This window comes from Canis lupus, chromosome 9 (assembly GCF_003254725.2).
Source record: "Canis lupus dingo isolate Sandy chromosome 9, ASM325472v2, whole genome shotgun sequence".
Taxonomy (NCBI): Eukaryota; Metazoa; Chordata; class Mammalia; order Carnivora; family Canidae; genus Canis; species Canis lupus.
Genome location: NC_064251.1, coordinates 31,290,568 through 31,305,049, shown reverse-complemented (window position 1 = coordinate 31,305,049; position 14,482 = coordinate 31,290,568). Strand labels below are relative to the sequence as shown.

The following is a 14,482-nucleotide window of genomic DNA, read 5'->3' as shown; positions in this document are numbered from 1 at the left end:
CCTGCTGTTTAAAAATAATTCTGGCTAATCAGTTGGCAGATTTCACTTTTGTTTTCATGATTTTTTTTTTCTTTAAATCTAAAATGTATCATATAAATTAGCTTCACTTGAGCACTAAAAGATATAAAATATAAAAAGAATGTCCAATTACGTATTAAATCCCACAGAAATATTAATTTAAAAAGACAAACATACATCTTACCACTACCCCATCATTACAATGCCTTACTAATTGTAAAGTGAAGTCTTTTTTCTTCTGAAATAAGTAAAATCATATTAGGAATTCAAAAAGATATGTCTTTCACTGGCAAAAGTGGTTTTGTTACATGAGTTCTAAAGGTACAATGGAAAACCTCATAACTGCAAACTGTTTCAAGTTTGTGCATAAAGTATGATACACACTAGGAACTTCTGGAACCCAAAATCCTATTTCTTACTTTACATTAAGGTTATGTTTCAAGGAGCATAGATGGACTTCCAAGAGTTGAGTTTCCTATACCTCTCACTTAATCCTAACACCTTCTCAACCTATACTGATTAGGTAGATGAGCCTTTGTCCTTGTTACATGAATAAGAGACCAGATGCCAACAAGGGATTAGACCTTGAAAAATTATTTGCCTTAATATGCTGCAGTTTGGAAAACAAATTCCTGTAATTCATGTCAATCCTTGTATCTAAATTGTCACTATTCTAAATACACTTCTAAATGATATTTTACTAGTTCTACATAGAAACAAGAGGAAGAGAAAAAACTTTTTGAAATGTCACATCTTTATGCAGTGTTTTAATTTTTTTTTAATTTCTCAGAGCATCTGTCTCTAAGTACAAAATGATTTGCATTCTCTTTCTTAAGAACATAAGAAGCGCATATGAAAATAAATAGTCTTCCTCTAAACCTTTAACACATCCTTAACATTCTATGTAAAATCTTGAATATAGCTTATAGGTGTCAAGATCATAAAAAAAAAAAATGGTTACTGACTTTTAGCTTCAAATGGAGTCAAACCTTGAAAAAGAGTGATTTTAGTATAATAGAATTTTTACAGTTCTTTTTTTTTTAATTTTTACAGTTCTCATAAAAGCAGCAAAGTCTCTTTTGTCATCATACCTAATTGTTAGCCATGAGGCAAAAAATAGTGTGTGTGTGTGTGTGTGTGTGTGTGTGTGCATATATATATATATATATATAATTTTTTTTTCCTCTTAAGAAAAATTCTGTGCCAAACCTACAGTGTGACACAAAAGATCAGCATGGAGTAGAGTGGTATAGAAGACCAAAGAACAGAGAAGTCAAACTTTATTTTTCATCTTTAATGTTTGGATCTGTGAGGGCTGACCATGACCTTCAGCTTGGTGCCTGACCTGCAATTAAGGAACACATACTAGGTGGACCCAAGCTAGCCTAATTATGATTCCAGACTGACAATCCTAACCCTGGGAGTGAATTACTCAATTCAATTTTAAGTATGTGGAAGGACTGGGGGGTGGGAGGGAAAGGGGGAAACACACGGCATCCACTCATACTGAGGCATGCATTCTCACTTATATATATTCCTACACCTAAGCATAAAAATTTGCTATGGTAGCAGTGGAAATAACAGCAGATCAGCTCTTAGCTATGCTTACTTTTAGCCAGGCAGGGCTCTAAGTACTTCATATAGATAAACTCATTAAGCTTTATTATAGCCATAATAGCATAAGTGTTATTATTCCCATCCCAAAGATGAAGAGATCAAGGGCCCAGAAGGTAAAGAAACTGGTCTATGATCACACAGCTAGTAGGTGACCATGTCAGGGTCCTAGTCTCTTGTGATTCCCAAAGCCATTATTTTCTAAATGTTGTCCGTATCCTTCGCCATGTTTTCTCATCTGTAGAATAAAATAGTGCACCTTACAGGTACTGTAAAGGTAAAATAAGGAATCACAGAAAACTACTATAAACACTATAGAATATTGTTTGTTTTTAAGTAGGCTCCATGCCCAGTGTGGAGACCAACATGGGGCTTGAACACACGGCCCTGAGATGGAGACTTGAGCTGAGATGATGAGCCACATGATTAACTGACTGAGCCACCCAGGCACCCCTTGAATATTGTTAATATTAACAAAGAGAGATATTTAAATAGGGGATTTCATGTAAAATTACACTAACCTTCCATTTAACAACATGCAATCATGGCTTAACAAAATCTCACTTTCTTTCAGTCAACCCTCCCCTAAACCTATACCTTTTAGCCAAACCTTAGGAGGATTTGTGCATAAATCTGGCATGCTTTGGTGATTCAGAGTAGCTTGACCTGAAAAGCTGCTCATAGACAGACAGCTTTCCCCATTTGCCGGTGACACCTCTCAACACTGGCCTCAAGCTCTTGATTTGTTCCTCTCTGGGGGAGTGAGGATTTTCAAAAGATAGCTTATTATTCTCTTGGATCTTCTCTTCTAGTCTTCTTTTTAGGAGAAGAAAGGGAATGTTTTAAGAGGACAGGATCAAAACCATTTGGTTTATACGGTGAACCCTTCATGGATATTTTCCCCCCATCACTATTTTGTTTCAGTTATAAAACCTTAGTGTGGGAGGATTACAGTTCACGTTCTGGTAAAGTTAAAGTAATGATAATATTTCTTCATGCAATAATTCTTTACCAATTTTTTTAGGAATGTCTTTAGTATGCTTTTAGCTCACTTATAAACTCATGCATTAGTCAGCTTATAGCAATAGTAAACAACTCTGAGTTCTGAATCAGAAATTTATATAATAGAATAGATTAAAAACATATTCAAGTATTATGTAGATTTCAAAATTCTAACCAGTTTTATACTTTGGAATAATTCTGAGATGGGAACAGGGATAAGATTTCCCTTAATTCAGCTTATTTCTGTTGAGGTTAACATTAAAACTTGTTTACATTTTTTGAATAAATACCAACTGGCTAAGGGGGTTTAGATGTGACAGTTAGGGGTCTAATTTGGGAACAATCTATAATTAAGTGCTTATCACAATTTATATAAGTTACCTAGAGATAATTTAGAGTTGAATTTTTTTTTTCCCTCAGAAACATCTGGCCTACCACATTTATGTGAAAATTAAAAAAATAGGACTAACTCAATGCTAATTTTACCCTAGAAAAATGTTGTTTTAATTGCATTTTAATATTCACTTTTCACACAGCTCACTCAAATATATTTTTCAGTAAATTATTTTCCTATTACAAAGTATAGCACTGTTTCTTTTAGTCACTGATGTAGAATTTACATTTTATTCATTACTCTGGGATCTCTTTGCTCTAATCAGATCTGCCTCCTACAGTCACCTGACATCTAGCTCATCCTTTGTTCTGTACTTTAGCTCATGGTGCTTCCTTCACTTAGGAAGATCTCTTTCATCCAACCATTGACGTTTACCACTTCTTTCAAGATCTGATGTTTGATTTTTGCTAAGAAATTTCTGCATGTTGTGACAAATTCTTTCCTATGTATTAGTTTGGGGGACGAGGAGAGGATGAAAAATTGAATTAAAAGATGGGAGCTTTGGTTTCTGCTCTAAAAACAGCCTCTAGGGCTGCCCGGTTGGCTCAGCGGTTTAGTGCTGCCTTCAGCCCAGGGCGTGATCCTAGAGACCCGGGATCGAGTCCCACGTCAGGCTCCCTGCATGGAAGCCTGCTTCTCCCTCTGGCTGTGTCTCTGCCTCTCTCTCTCTCTCTCTCCCTCTTTCTCTCTCTCTATCTCTCATGAACAATTAAATAAAATCTTTAAAAAAAGAAAAACAAAAACAAACAGCCTCTGGAATATCATCTGAGCTACACTCTAGTGAGTGGGTTCTGTGATATTAACAATAATAACAGCAAAAGTTACTGAGCATATGCTATGTACCCATTACGATGCTAAGTGCTTCATATGCATGATCTTACTTAATACTCATAAAGATCCATGAGGCAACTATTTCAAGGTTACACAGCTAATAAGCTAGGAGCAAAGAAATGAACTTCTACATTTGCATTCAGAGCCTGTGCCTTCCCTACACCACACATGGGCCACTTCTTTCCTTATCCACTTTGTTCACATCTTCACACTGTGACAAGATAGTATATTCCTTCGAGTACAGAAACCACCCACACCCTGCTCTAGTTAACAGAGAACACTGCAAATGGTAGTTATTCAATAAAATAAACACATACATATATGCTTTCTAATCTGAATAATGAAGTTTTTTTTAACCCCATGCTTCATTTCACCATAGACTATTAAGTATCTCATGGAAAATATCCTAATTCCTTCATAATTCCCATTGAACTATGTTTTCTTTGTCCATGACAAGACTCAGTAAAAGCTTACTAAATTAATAAAAGACTAAGAGAAGCAATGAGCAGTTCAATTACTTTCAAAATTAAAAATATGTTACATAAATGTATCCTCACCATTGTTTGCGTCTTTCATTTATCTTTTTTTTCTCACATGTGTTCATAGTTTAAAATAAAAACAATACATCAAGAGAATGGAAATTACGTAAAGGAGATATACTAATAAAGTTTCTAAGAGTCAAAGAATCCCACTAAGTAAAAGGGCATGTAATTTGTGCTAGAGCTTTGCTAACAACCCTCTGGTAAATACTGCTCCAAATCAGAGGAAACTACTCTGGAATCCACTATAAATTCCTGTTAAGTGTACTGCCTATGTGTTGTGTCCTGAATGTTTGTATCCTCCTCAAATGCATATGTCAAAATCCTAACCCCTAATGGTGATGGTATTAGGAGATGGGGCCTCTGCAAGAGGCTTAGGTCATGAGGGTGGAGCTCTCAGTAATGTTCTGATAAAAGTGTTCTGATAAAAGAGACCCTACAGGTCCCTATGTCAGGACATGATGGGAAGTCTGCAACCTGAAGAAGGCTCTCACTGGGACCATGCCAGCAGCATGATCCTGGATTTCAGGCCTCCAGAACTGTGAGAAATACATGTCTATTGTTTATAAGCTAGTCTGTGATATTTTGTTACAGCAGCCCAAATGGACTAAGATACTATGTAACTCATGCTAATTTGTCTTTATTCTGCAATTCTGATAGAGATTAATGCTATTAAAAATTAAAATATACAGGTAACACCTTGCATTATAATTTTTAGACATGTAATTAACTTTTCCTTTCTATATGCACTGTTTTTTTTTTTATTATTGTTGTATTTAATTTCTGGACATGATTTAAAGGGAAGGCTTTTTTCTTGATGTTTGAGCCACTAATAGATACTTTGCTGTTTGATAAAAATTCTTTTTTTATGGGTGGCTTAATTAATACTTTATTGTTTTAAAAAGTCAGTAAATCATTTCATGGTGATGATAACTAAGAATATTCAATTCATAATACTGATGTTCTTTTTTAATTTGTATCTATACAATCTCTTAAAAAAACCCAAATATTTCTTTTCTTAAGCTATGCTCCCATCTATAATTTCTCTGTAAGGTGCATTTAATAAACCTCACCAGTATTTCACTAAAAGGACAAGGCAACCTAATCTTGATTTAAAGAAGAGTTTACATGATTTGATTTCAACAGTTCGTTGATTATTACAGCTTCACAGACACCATTATGATAATGTATCTTAAAATTTCAACTCTTTGTTCAGAAAAATTTCTAATAAAAGACATAATCTGATAGGGACCATTGAACAATACATTCATTTTGGTCTTTTATTCATTGAAGGAAAAAAGGCATAATGCACCCTTCTTTAAAGTCTATTAAGTCACATTATGTACTCCTCATTGAGAAAGAGTAATTGAAAGAAATAACAGTAAAAGAAGAATTAAATGTGCATTTACCTGTATTAGACATATCCGCAGGGCTGTTTTCTGAAGAAGTAATTGGAGTCTGTTCTGTTTTCTTGTATCCAGTTTTTATCTATGAAAGAAAAGGAAGAACATGAAATGTCATTTTCCAAAGTAGGTCAAAGACCAGACTAGAAGCTCACGTTAACATAAAAAGAATGGTTTAAGAGATTAAAGCAGCGGTCCAAAAAATACGAGATCTCTAAAATTTTGGTATATTTATCTCCAAACAAAGCGTTTCAGAAATAAAGGTAACAACTGCTTTCAGCTCTACCATGTCCAAGAACAGCAAAATATAAGGCCATGCATCTTATCTTTGAAAAGGTATTATAACCCCAAATAAAAAAGTATAAGGGGCTGACAAAATCTTACACTCTGTATCTTATTAGCAGATACCTGAAACTGAAATTACCATTGATAAATTTTATTCCATTACCTAAAAGCCAACCTGAGTTTCTACTTTGCTTTAGTGCTAACATAATATTTTAAGAGTATATGCTTTATTTTATCTTTGATTTGTTAAGGCATTGTAGCAATTAGTAATCAACTGTCAATTTCGATGTAGAAACTCCCCCTTCTGTGTGATTGTACTGGGGTGAACTAGGTATTAGCATGCACACATAAGGGAACCATATCCACCTACACTGAGTAATTAGGATTAGCTTCACTGTGCAGGAAAAGAGGTAAGAAACAAAAGGAACATTGCCTGTCTTCAGTCAAGCAGAAAACAGAAATAGTAATAAATTAAACCATATTAGAGACTTTCTGAAAATAAATATGACATTCCTAACATAGTTTTGAGTGACACCTAGGCATATCTCTGTGAGGCCATTCCTGATCCTGTCTTTCTGAACAAAAGACACACTGACTTGAAAAATTATACTACTGACAGCACAATAGAAAAGTCTTAAACAGAAAAAAAAGAACTTTCAAGAAAATACCAATTGTTTTTAAATACATTATCAAAACTATAATTCTACATGTATATTACAAACATAAAAACATATGGGGGATTTCTGGACTGCAAAAATATACAGAGAAATGTTAAGATTACCTGACTAATGTTAAAAGAAGATAAAGTGGTATCTGTAGTTTGGGGAGTGGATGAGGTCTTTGGAATTAGTATTTCAGGGGGAGAAGGAAGAAGGCTAAATGTCGAGGCTTGAGGTCCATATTCTCCGGAAGCTTGTAAAAGGGATGTACAAGATGGATTTTCTAGATGACTGCCATCAGATTTTTGTCTTATGAATGCTATCTCCCAAGCAGATTCTGACCTAGCATTAAAAAGAAATAATTTTATGGATATAGTATAGATACAACTGAGTTTTAAGATAATGTATCAAGTATTATTAAAATTTATTTATTTTAGGAGGTGCCTGGGTAGCTCAGCTAGTTAAGTATCCGACTCTTGATTTCAGCTCAGGTCATGATCTCAGGGTTGTAAGATCGAGCCCCACATTGCGCTCTACCACTCAATGGGGAGTCTGCTTGGGACTCTCTCTCTCCCTCTGCCTCCCCCTACCCCAACTCATGCATATGCTCTCTAAAAATAATAAATAAGTAAATTTTAAAAATACATACTTATTTTAGGGTCTAAAGTATTTAAATCTCTTAAGTTACTATTTTTGAGGAAACATGCTAACTCAATCTATCTTATGGATAGGATAGTTACCTCAACTTGGCTCTTGTAATTATGCTTTTTGCTTCTTCAAAGGATACACCAATCATAGATTCCTTGTTTATGGAGACAAGTTGATCTCCTGGCTTCAAACGTCCATCCTAACAAAAGTAGTAATACATATAAAGAAACTGTTTTAAAAGAAACAACTAATTGATGCAACTAAACCAAAGAAAAAAGTTAGTGAACAGTCTCTTAAAGAAAGAGTAAGAAAGGGACGCCTGGGTGGCTCAGTGGTTGAGCATCTGTTTTCAGTTCAGGGTGTGATCCCGGAGTTCCAGGATTGAGTCGCACATTGGGCTCCTGTGGGGAGCCTGCTTCTCCCTCTGCCTGTGTCTCTGCCTCCCTCTATATATCTCTCATGAATAAATAAATAAATTATTTTAAAAAAAAAGAGTAAGAAGAAAACCTTGGACAAAGAACTTAGATAGCAAAAAGTTTTAACTAAGGCCTGGTTTGCTTACATACATGAATGGAATGGGACAGTCTCATGTACATGTGAGCTAAATTTGCACACGAAAAATCCTGAAAACGTACTTGAAGACATAGCCTGGTACACCAGGAAAAGACTTGTTTTAAAAGCTTGGTAAGCTGGTGGCTTACCAAGGTGGCTCAGCGGTTTAGTGCCGCCTTCAGCCCATGGCCTGATTCTGGAGACCCGGGATCCAGTCCCACATCGGGCTTCCTTCATGGAGCCTGCTTCTCCCTCTGCCTGTGTCTTTGCCACCGCCACCCTCCCCCTATGAAAAAATAAATACAATCTTAAAAAGAAAAAAAAAAATAAAAGCTTGGTACTATGAGATAGATACAGCTCTGACTCTGTGATAAAGTCAGTCAAATAATGCTAGCCTATTTCAGAATACAAGACTTACTCACTTACTCACTTTAGTTTCTGAGCATTCCTGAATCTCTCATCCCACCAAATTGGTAAGGTTAACTCCACTGTAAGACTTAAAATTAGTCAAGGATCCTAATTAGATTGATCCTACCCATATTTCAGCTGTTTACTGGATCTGCTGTACCTCCAGTGACTCAGGCCTACCTGGTTATACATACAGCTTTAGTCATCTCCTATTAATGATGACCACTTATAACCAGCTGCCTTACATTGTCTGCTAAGATCCAGCTCTGGCTGTAACTAGCCTAACTGGGTAAGACAGTCTATTGATTATAAGATTTAATGGATTTGGGGGATTCCTGGGTGGCTCAGGGGTTTAGCGCCTGCCTTTGGCCCAGAGCGTGATCCTGGAGTCCCAGGATTGAGTCCCACGTGGGGCTCCTGGCATGGAGCCTGCTTCTCCCTCCATCTGTGTGTCTGCCTCTCTCTCTCTATCATGAATAAATAAATAAATCTTAAAAAAAAAAAAAGATTTAATGGATTTGTTTGATAAGTTTCTCAGTCTTCACCTTTTTTTTCTTAATTCAAAGTGGAAAAAGAATGAGCTCTCTTCATTTTCAGTTCCTAAGACAATGTCTCAATTATCATTTATATACACAAAGACAGAAAGCACTATTTCTATAACTGGGGAAAAAGCTTATATGGTTAAAAAGCTAGATTTTCACCCTACTGGCATTTAGGGAAGTTCCACAAATTCAAGGAAGTATCTTTCTTCAAAGCCATATTTAAGATATATCCCTTGAATAACTGATTTTTGATCTGTACATCCATATACATAATAATGGTGATTTCATTACACTGCTGCTAAATAACAATAGTAATTTTTAAAGATTACTTATTAGAGTGTGAGCATGGCGAGGAGAGCAGATGGGAAGGGAGGAGGAGGGAGAGGGAAAGAATCTCAAGCTGCCTCCCCACTGAGCGGGAGTCTAAAGGGCTGGATCCCATGAACTTGAGATCATGACTTACATGGAAACCAAGAGTCAGAAGCTTAACTGATTATACCACCCGGGTGCCCCCTAAATGTCTTTTTTAAAAAACAAAAATAATTTTGAGAGATGCTTGGGTGGCACAGCCAGTTAAGTGTCCCACTCTGGTTTTGGCTCAGGTTGTGATCTCAGAGCCATCAGATTGAGCCCTGTGTTTGGGTCCACACTCAATGTGGAATCTGCTTAAGACTCCCTCTCCCTTTGCTCCTCTCCCTGTTCATTCTCTTTCTCTTAAATAAATAAACCTTAAATAAATAAATAAAGACATTCAGTGCTATTGTTGTGCCCAAGATTGCGAATCCGAGAAACCACCAAGGAGCCGACACCGATGCAAGTGCACGAGGGTTTATTAGCAAGCTTGAGCTTGGGTCCAAGTATACCTGACACAGCAGAGCAGGGACTTGGACCCCGAAGTGGGTTACAGCTGGGTTTTTTATAGGCTGGTCTAGGGGATTTTCAGAAGGGGTGGAGGAATTTCTCAGTTCTGTTTACATTCTGATATGGGGCTTTCAAGGGCATTGAGTTCTGTTCTCATTCTAATATGGGACTTTCTACCATGGGCATGGGCTCTGTTGTCTTTCTGATATGGGATTCCCTGCTGAGGACATTGAGGAATTCTGCAGTTTTTCCCCCATAAAGTTCAGCTCTTATTCACAGGGGCCTAAGATGGCTATACTTGTGCTAATGCTAAACTTTAGGTGGGATGGCCTTAATTTTTCTCGGCCTCCACACTATCTCTAACACTGAATACAGGAAGATAAATAAATATAAAATATTTATCAAAAAATTTTATAGAAACATGTTATTTCAAATAGTATATAAAAGATAAACCATCTAAATGCATCATGACTTTATGACCCTTCTATATTAAAAACATTATTTAAAAAATTAAACTGAAAAAGGGAATTTGATTTTAAAATATTTGGAAATTTATATTTTATAAATATAACTAGCAAAGTCAGAGAACACAACACGATTGCTATATTCACAAATGATTTCTCCCCCCTTCCACTGATAAACGTATAAGGAGTAAAACACAATAGTAATTCTGGAAAAAACTTGGCAGTATGGAGGGAGTATCCATCATATGGATCCTACATATTCAGTAAAATGAAAATGCTGATTTTTGTTAAGATTTTACAAACACAGTTCTATATTGCCTGGGCCCAAACTTTATTACAGTTTGGTTACATATGCATTTAAATCAACTCTACCCAGACATACTTAGTCACTCATGTACATTGGCTTGTAATTTGATACACAAAATTTTAGTTTCAGCAGTTATTTATTCAAGGTTAAGATGATATGGCAACAAATAAGAGAAACAACCTTTTTGCCACAGGCAATAAGATAAGGCTAATAATGGAGAAGAGTGAACAAAATCCTAGAGTGCTTATTTCCAAGAGTAAGGGTGGGGAGTGTGGGGAATGTGATGAAGAATGCCTCTGTAGCTTGTAAAATTTTCTACTTCTTAAGTGGTGAACTCTAAGCAGATTCATAGGTATTCATTCTATTATTATGCTTCATTTACATGTGTCAAATATCACATAAAAAAGAAACGAGGGGTGCCTGACTGGCTCAGTTCAGTAGAGCATACAACTCTTGATCATGAGTTCAAGCCCCACACTGGGCATGGAGCCTACTTAAAAAAATTTAAAAGATAAAATAGAAAAGAAATTTTCCATTTCCCAAAATAAACAGAGCTGATAACATCTGGCCCAACAATGTGTCTAACTAGCTGAATTATATTTTGGTTCCATATACCAAAACTGGTATTGGAAATAAGTGTCAAATAGAGAAATTTTTAATCTAATTTTAAAAGAAAGAAATAAAATTAAATAAATATCATTATTAAATCTAGCTCTGACCATTTGGAACCTAATAAATAATTCCTTATTAGAATCACCTTTACTAAAGTAAAGCTGAAATTTAATGGCTAGACTATTATTCACTTGTATCACAAAGCCTAGCAACAATTTAGGGGGAAAAAAATGGAGAAAATGAAGAAAGCGCCGTTTCACTAGAGCAAAGCATATAAAGGACACGGACAAGGAAAGAAAGGATTTTTTAGAATCGAGTGTCGGATAGTAAATAATAGTAAATATTGTCAATTTTTTTCATTTGGGCAGGAGTCTTCTGAGGCAGTGGACAGAAGTAGAAAGATCATGAGGTTTGGCAGCTAGACAGACCTAAATACAAATTTGAGCTCTACACTTGCTAGCCAGGTGTTCATAAACAATTAGAGAGAAAGGGGCTGGGGGGAGGCACACAATCTCATCCACAAGAAATACAGAACTAAATTTAAAATTATTTGAGGTAGCTCCTGTGTCCATATATCTTATACAGTCCACAGCCAGCTGTCAGGGTTCCAGAAAAAAAGGCTGCAGAAAACAGAGGTAGGCAGTAGGGTGTCAGCTAATCTACTATCTCCCACATTCTCCTCTGAGACTGTACAGTATTAGCAGCACAGCGGAAAAAATTCTCAGGAACGCAATATAATGTATCTAATATTAAAGTACACCAGTGTACTGAAGTAGCATTTTCCAGCAGGACAAGAGTCAGAGAAGAGAGGAAGAATAAGGCTTCTGGTATTTATATGTATTTTTTTCTTTCTAAAAAGTATTTAACGTCGTAGGTTTTTTTCCTTTGCCTCCTAGAACAAGATCTTAGCTGATCATGTGAATTTCTGAACCTGTTTAAAAGTCAGAACCTGCAAACTCAAACAAAGCTATTTCTGTAAGAGTCTGGCATTCAAACCAGTGAATCCTGCCCTAGTTGGATAAATGCATATGTGAAGATACTAACTTCGGGGACATGCTGAAGCCTCTTCCACACTGTCTGGGTTCTGATTCAGCAGTTACTGAGTGAATGTACAACACGACAGGCAAGATGTCAAGCACTTTCATAGTCTGTGTTCTTTCATATCGACATTTACAAAAATGTTGAAAGTACTCCTGACCATTTAAACAGTTGTTAAAAACTACCAGTGCTGTTCATTTATAATGACCATTATATAGTTTTCTAAGTAACATGTTAGCTTACTACCACACCATCTATACAGCCTGACTCTGATTTAATGAACTCTTTTTCCTAAAGACTAAGGAATTTTCCTGCAAGACTTCTGGTTCCTTTTCCATACATTCAGGAACTGTCAACTTCTTCTATTGCCAGTTATTAATGTGAATTTAGACAAGTTGTGCAATCTGTATGAAACTTCATTTTCTTTTTTCTTTTCTTTTTTTTAAGATTTTGTTCATTCATGAGAGAGAGAGAGAGAGAGAGAGAGAGAATAAGCAGGGGGAGCGGCAGATAGAGGGAGAGGGAGAAGCAGGTTCCCCACTGAGCAAGGGAGCCCCAGAGACTCCATTTTCTTAGCTGTAAAGTGGAGATAAAATACCTGTCATACAAACTTGCTATTAGTAATTAAATAAAATACATAAAATCCTAGCACACTGTGGGTGTTAAATAAAGGAGAGTTGAATCAAAATTTCATGCCTGTTGTAATTTTCACACTGATGGCAAATTTAATCCTGTTACTTCTCAAATTAAAAATTTTGGAGTTAGGAAAAAAAAATAAATAAAAATTTTTTTTGAGTTAGGGCATATGGGGTTAGGCAGGGAAAGATAAGGGAAAGGCCCAGAGTCAGGCTCCCACAAATTCCAAGGACACTGAGATGCAATAGAGATAAGGCAACAGAAATGAGGTAAGGACAGAAATCTGGCCCTCTAGCTCCAAAATATTAGGGAGTATCTTCCTTTGACATCTATCCCGTAATCACTGAGACTCAAAACAGTCATGTCATTCACTCAAGATGGCAAAAGAAATCTCAAGGCCATCCACTCCCTACTCAGGTTTTCCATAAAAGGCCAGCCAAAAAGCCCTCAGTGGCAACCTTGTTGGGACCCTTCTCAGTTCTGAGAGCTTTCTCTGTATCTGCTTAATAAACTTCTATCGCTTTACTTGCTCTCCTTTGTCCACAAGATTCATTCTTGGACTCCATGAGACAAGAACCAAGCCCTCTTGCTTCACCTGTAGGGGCGCTTGGGTGGCTCAGTCAGTCAAGTGACTGCCTTTGGCTCAGGTCATGCTACTGGGGTCCTGGGATCAAGTCCCACATTGAGCTCTCTGCTCAGTGGGGAACCTGTCTCTCCCTCTACCCTATTTCCCGTCTCTGGAAAAATTAAAACAAACAAACAAACAAACAAAAAAACCCAACCCTAATGGCTGGCCATGCATAGGAAAAGCTGTATCTCCTTAACTTACCAAACCCAGCACAACAAACTAGCCACAACCAGCTTTTTCTGGCCTCACCATCTACCTTTTCTCCTCATCATATAAATTCTTCATTCTATTCTCAGAAAATATTCTTCAAACCAGCTCTGGTCTTCGGAACCCTAATGCTTTTACACATCCTAATCCCTGTCTAGAATGCTACCACCAACCCCACCACTTCTCTGATAAACTCAAACTTCACAGTCAAATGCAAACAAGTTCTCAGTGGTAAGTTTGTCCCAACTGCCTGGAATTACTACTTGTTCCTCTCTCTCTGCTCCAAAAGCACTTTTTAGTTACCTCTGTTATTACTTACTTTGTACTGTCCCTTTTGTTTACACATCTTTTTCTCTCCCATTAGAGACTAACTCAACAACTTCCAAACTAACAGCACTGATTATTTCAGCTGGCCAGAACCATGTCTTTTCATGGTTGTCTCCTTGGCATAGTGCCAGGTACATAATAAATGAACAATAAATTAAGCAGGGCCAGGAAACAGTCTGAGGAAATTAAAGTGGCTCTGACAGAAATAATTAATAGCAAAGGAGAAAAAAGAGTGCCTTGTAAAGTAAACCTTCTTGACCACTACTTCTTTAGTTCTCATCAATGGGACTGGTTTCTTTACACCGGAGGCCTTGGTCCCAGTTCCAGGGATATGCTCAGCATATTCTGAAAATACATTTCCTCTGAAAGATAAATATGTCCTACTGCAATCCTTTGTGAACAATGACTAGCCACTAGTATCTATGTCTGTGTGATCATTGTCTTTACCTATGGAGTTTGATCCCCCCAAAAAAAGTCCTGAATTATTTATCATATTTAAGATGACAC

At 36.6% G+C, this 14,482-nt stretch overlaps 1 protein-coding gene across 28 annotated transcripts in view; it reads right to left on the bottom strand.

The window, feature by feature from the left end:
- The window catches only part of STXBP4 (syntaxin binding protein 4), a 212,716-nt gene that overhangs the window by 176,479 nt on the left and 21,755 nt on the right, over positions 1–14,482 (bottom strand). For 16 of the 28 annotated variants that reach the window (XR_007412939.1, XM_049114100.1, XM_025439968.3 and 13 more), the window contains 3 exons: positions 7,486–7,592; positions 6,868–7,087; positions 5,808–5,886 (listed from right to left, as the gene is read on the bottom strand). Coding sequence is in view for 27 of the 28 variants with exons in the window: in XM_049114100.1 (XP_048970057.1) it covers positions 5,808–5,886; positions 6,868–7,087; positions 7,486–7,592 (406 nt within the window). In the remaining variant the exon portion in view is untranslated. The remainder of the gene's footprint in view (positions 1–5,807; positions 5,887–6,867; positions 7,088–7,485; positions 7,593–14,482) is intronic. The other 12 variants (XM_035720285.2, XM_025439987.3, XM_035720284.2 and 9 more) reach the window with 2 other exon arrangements.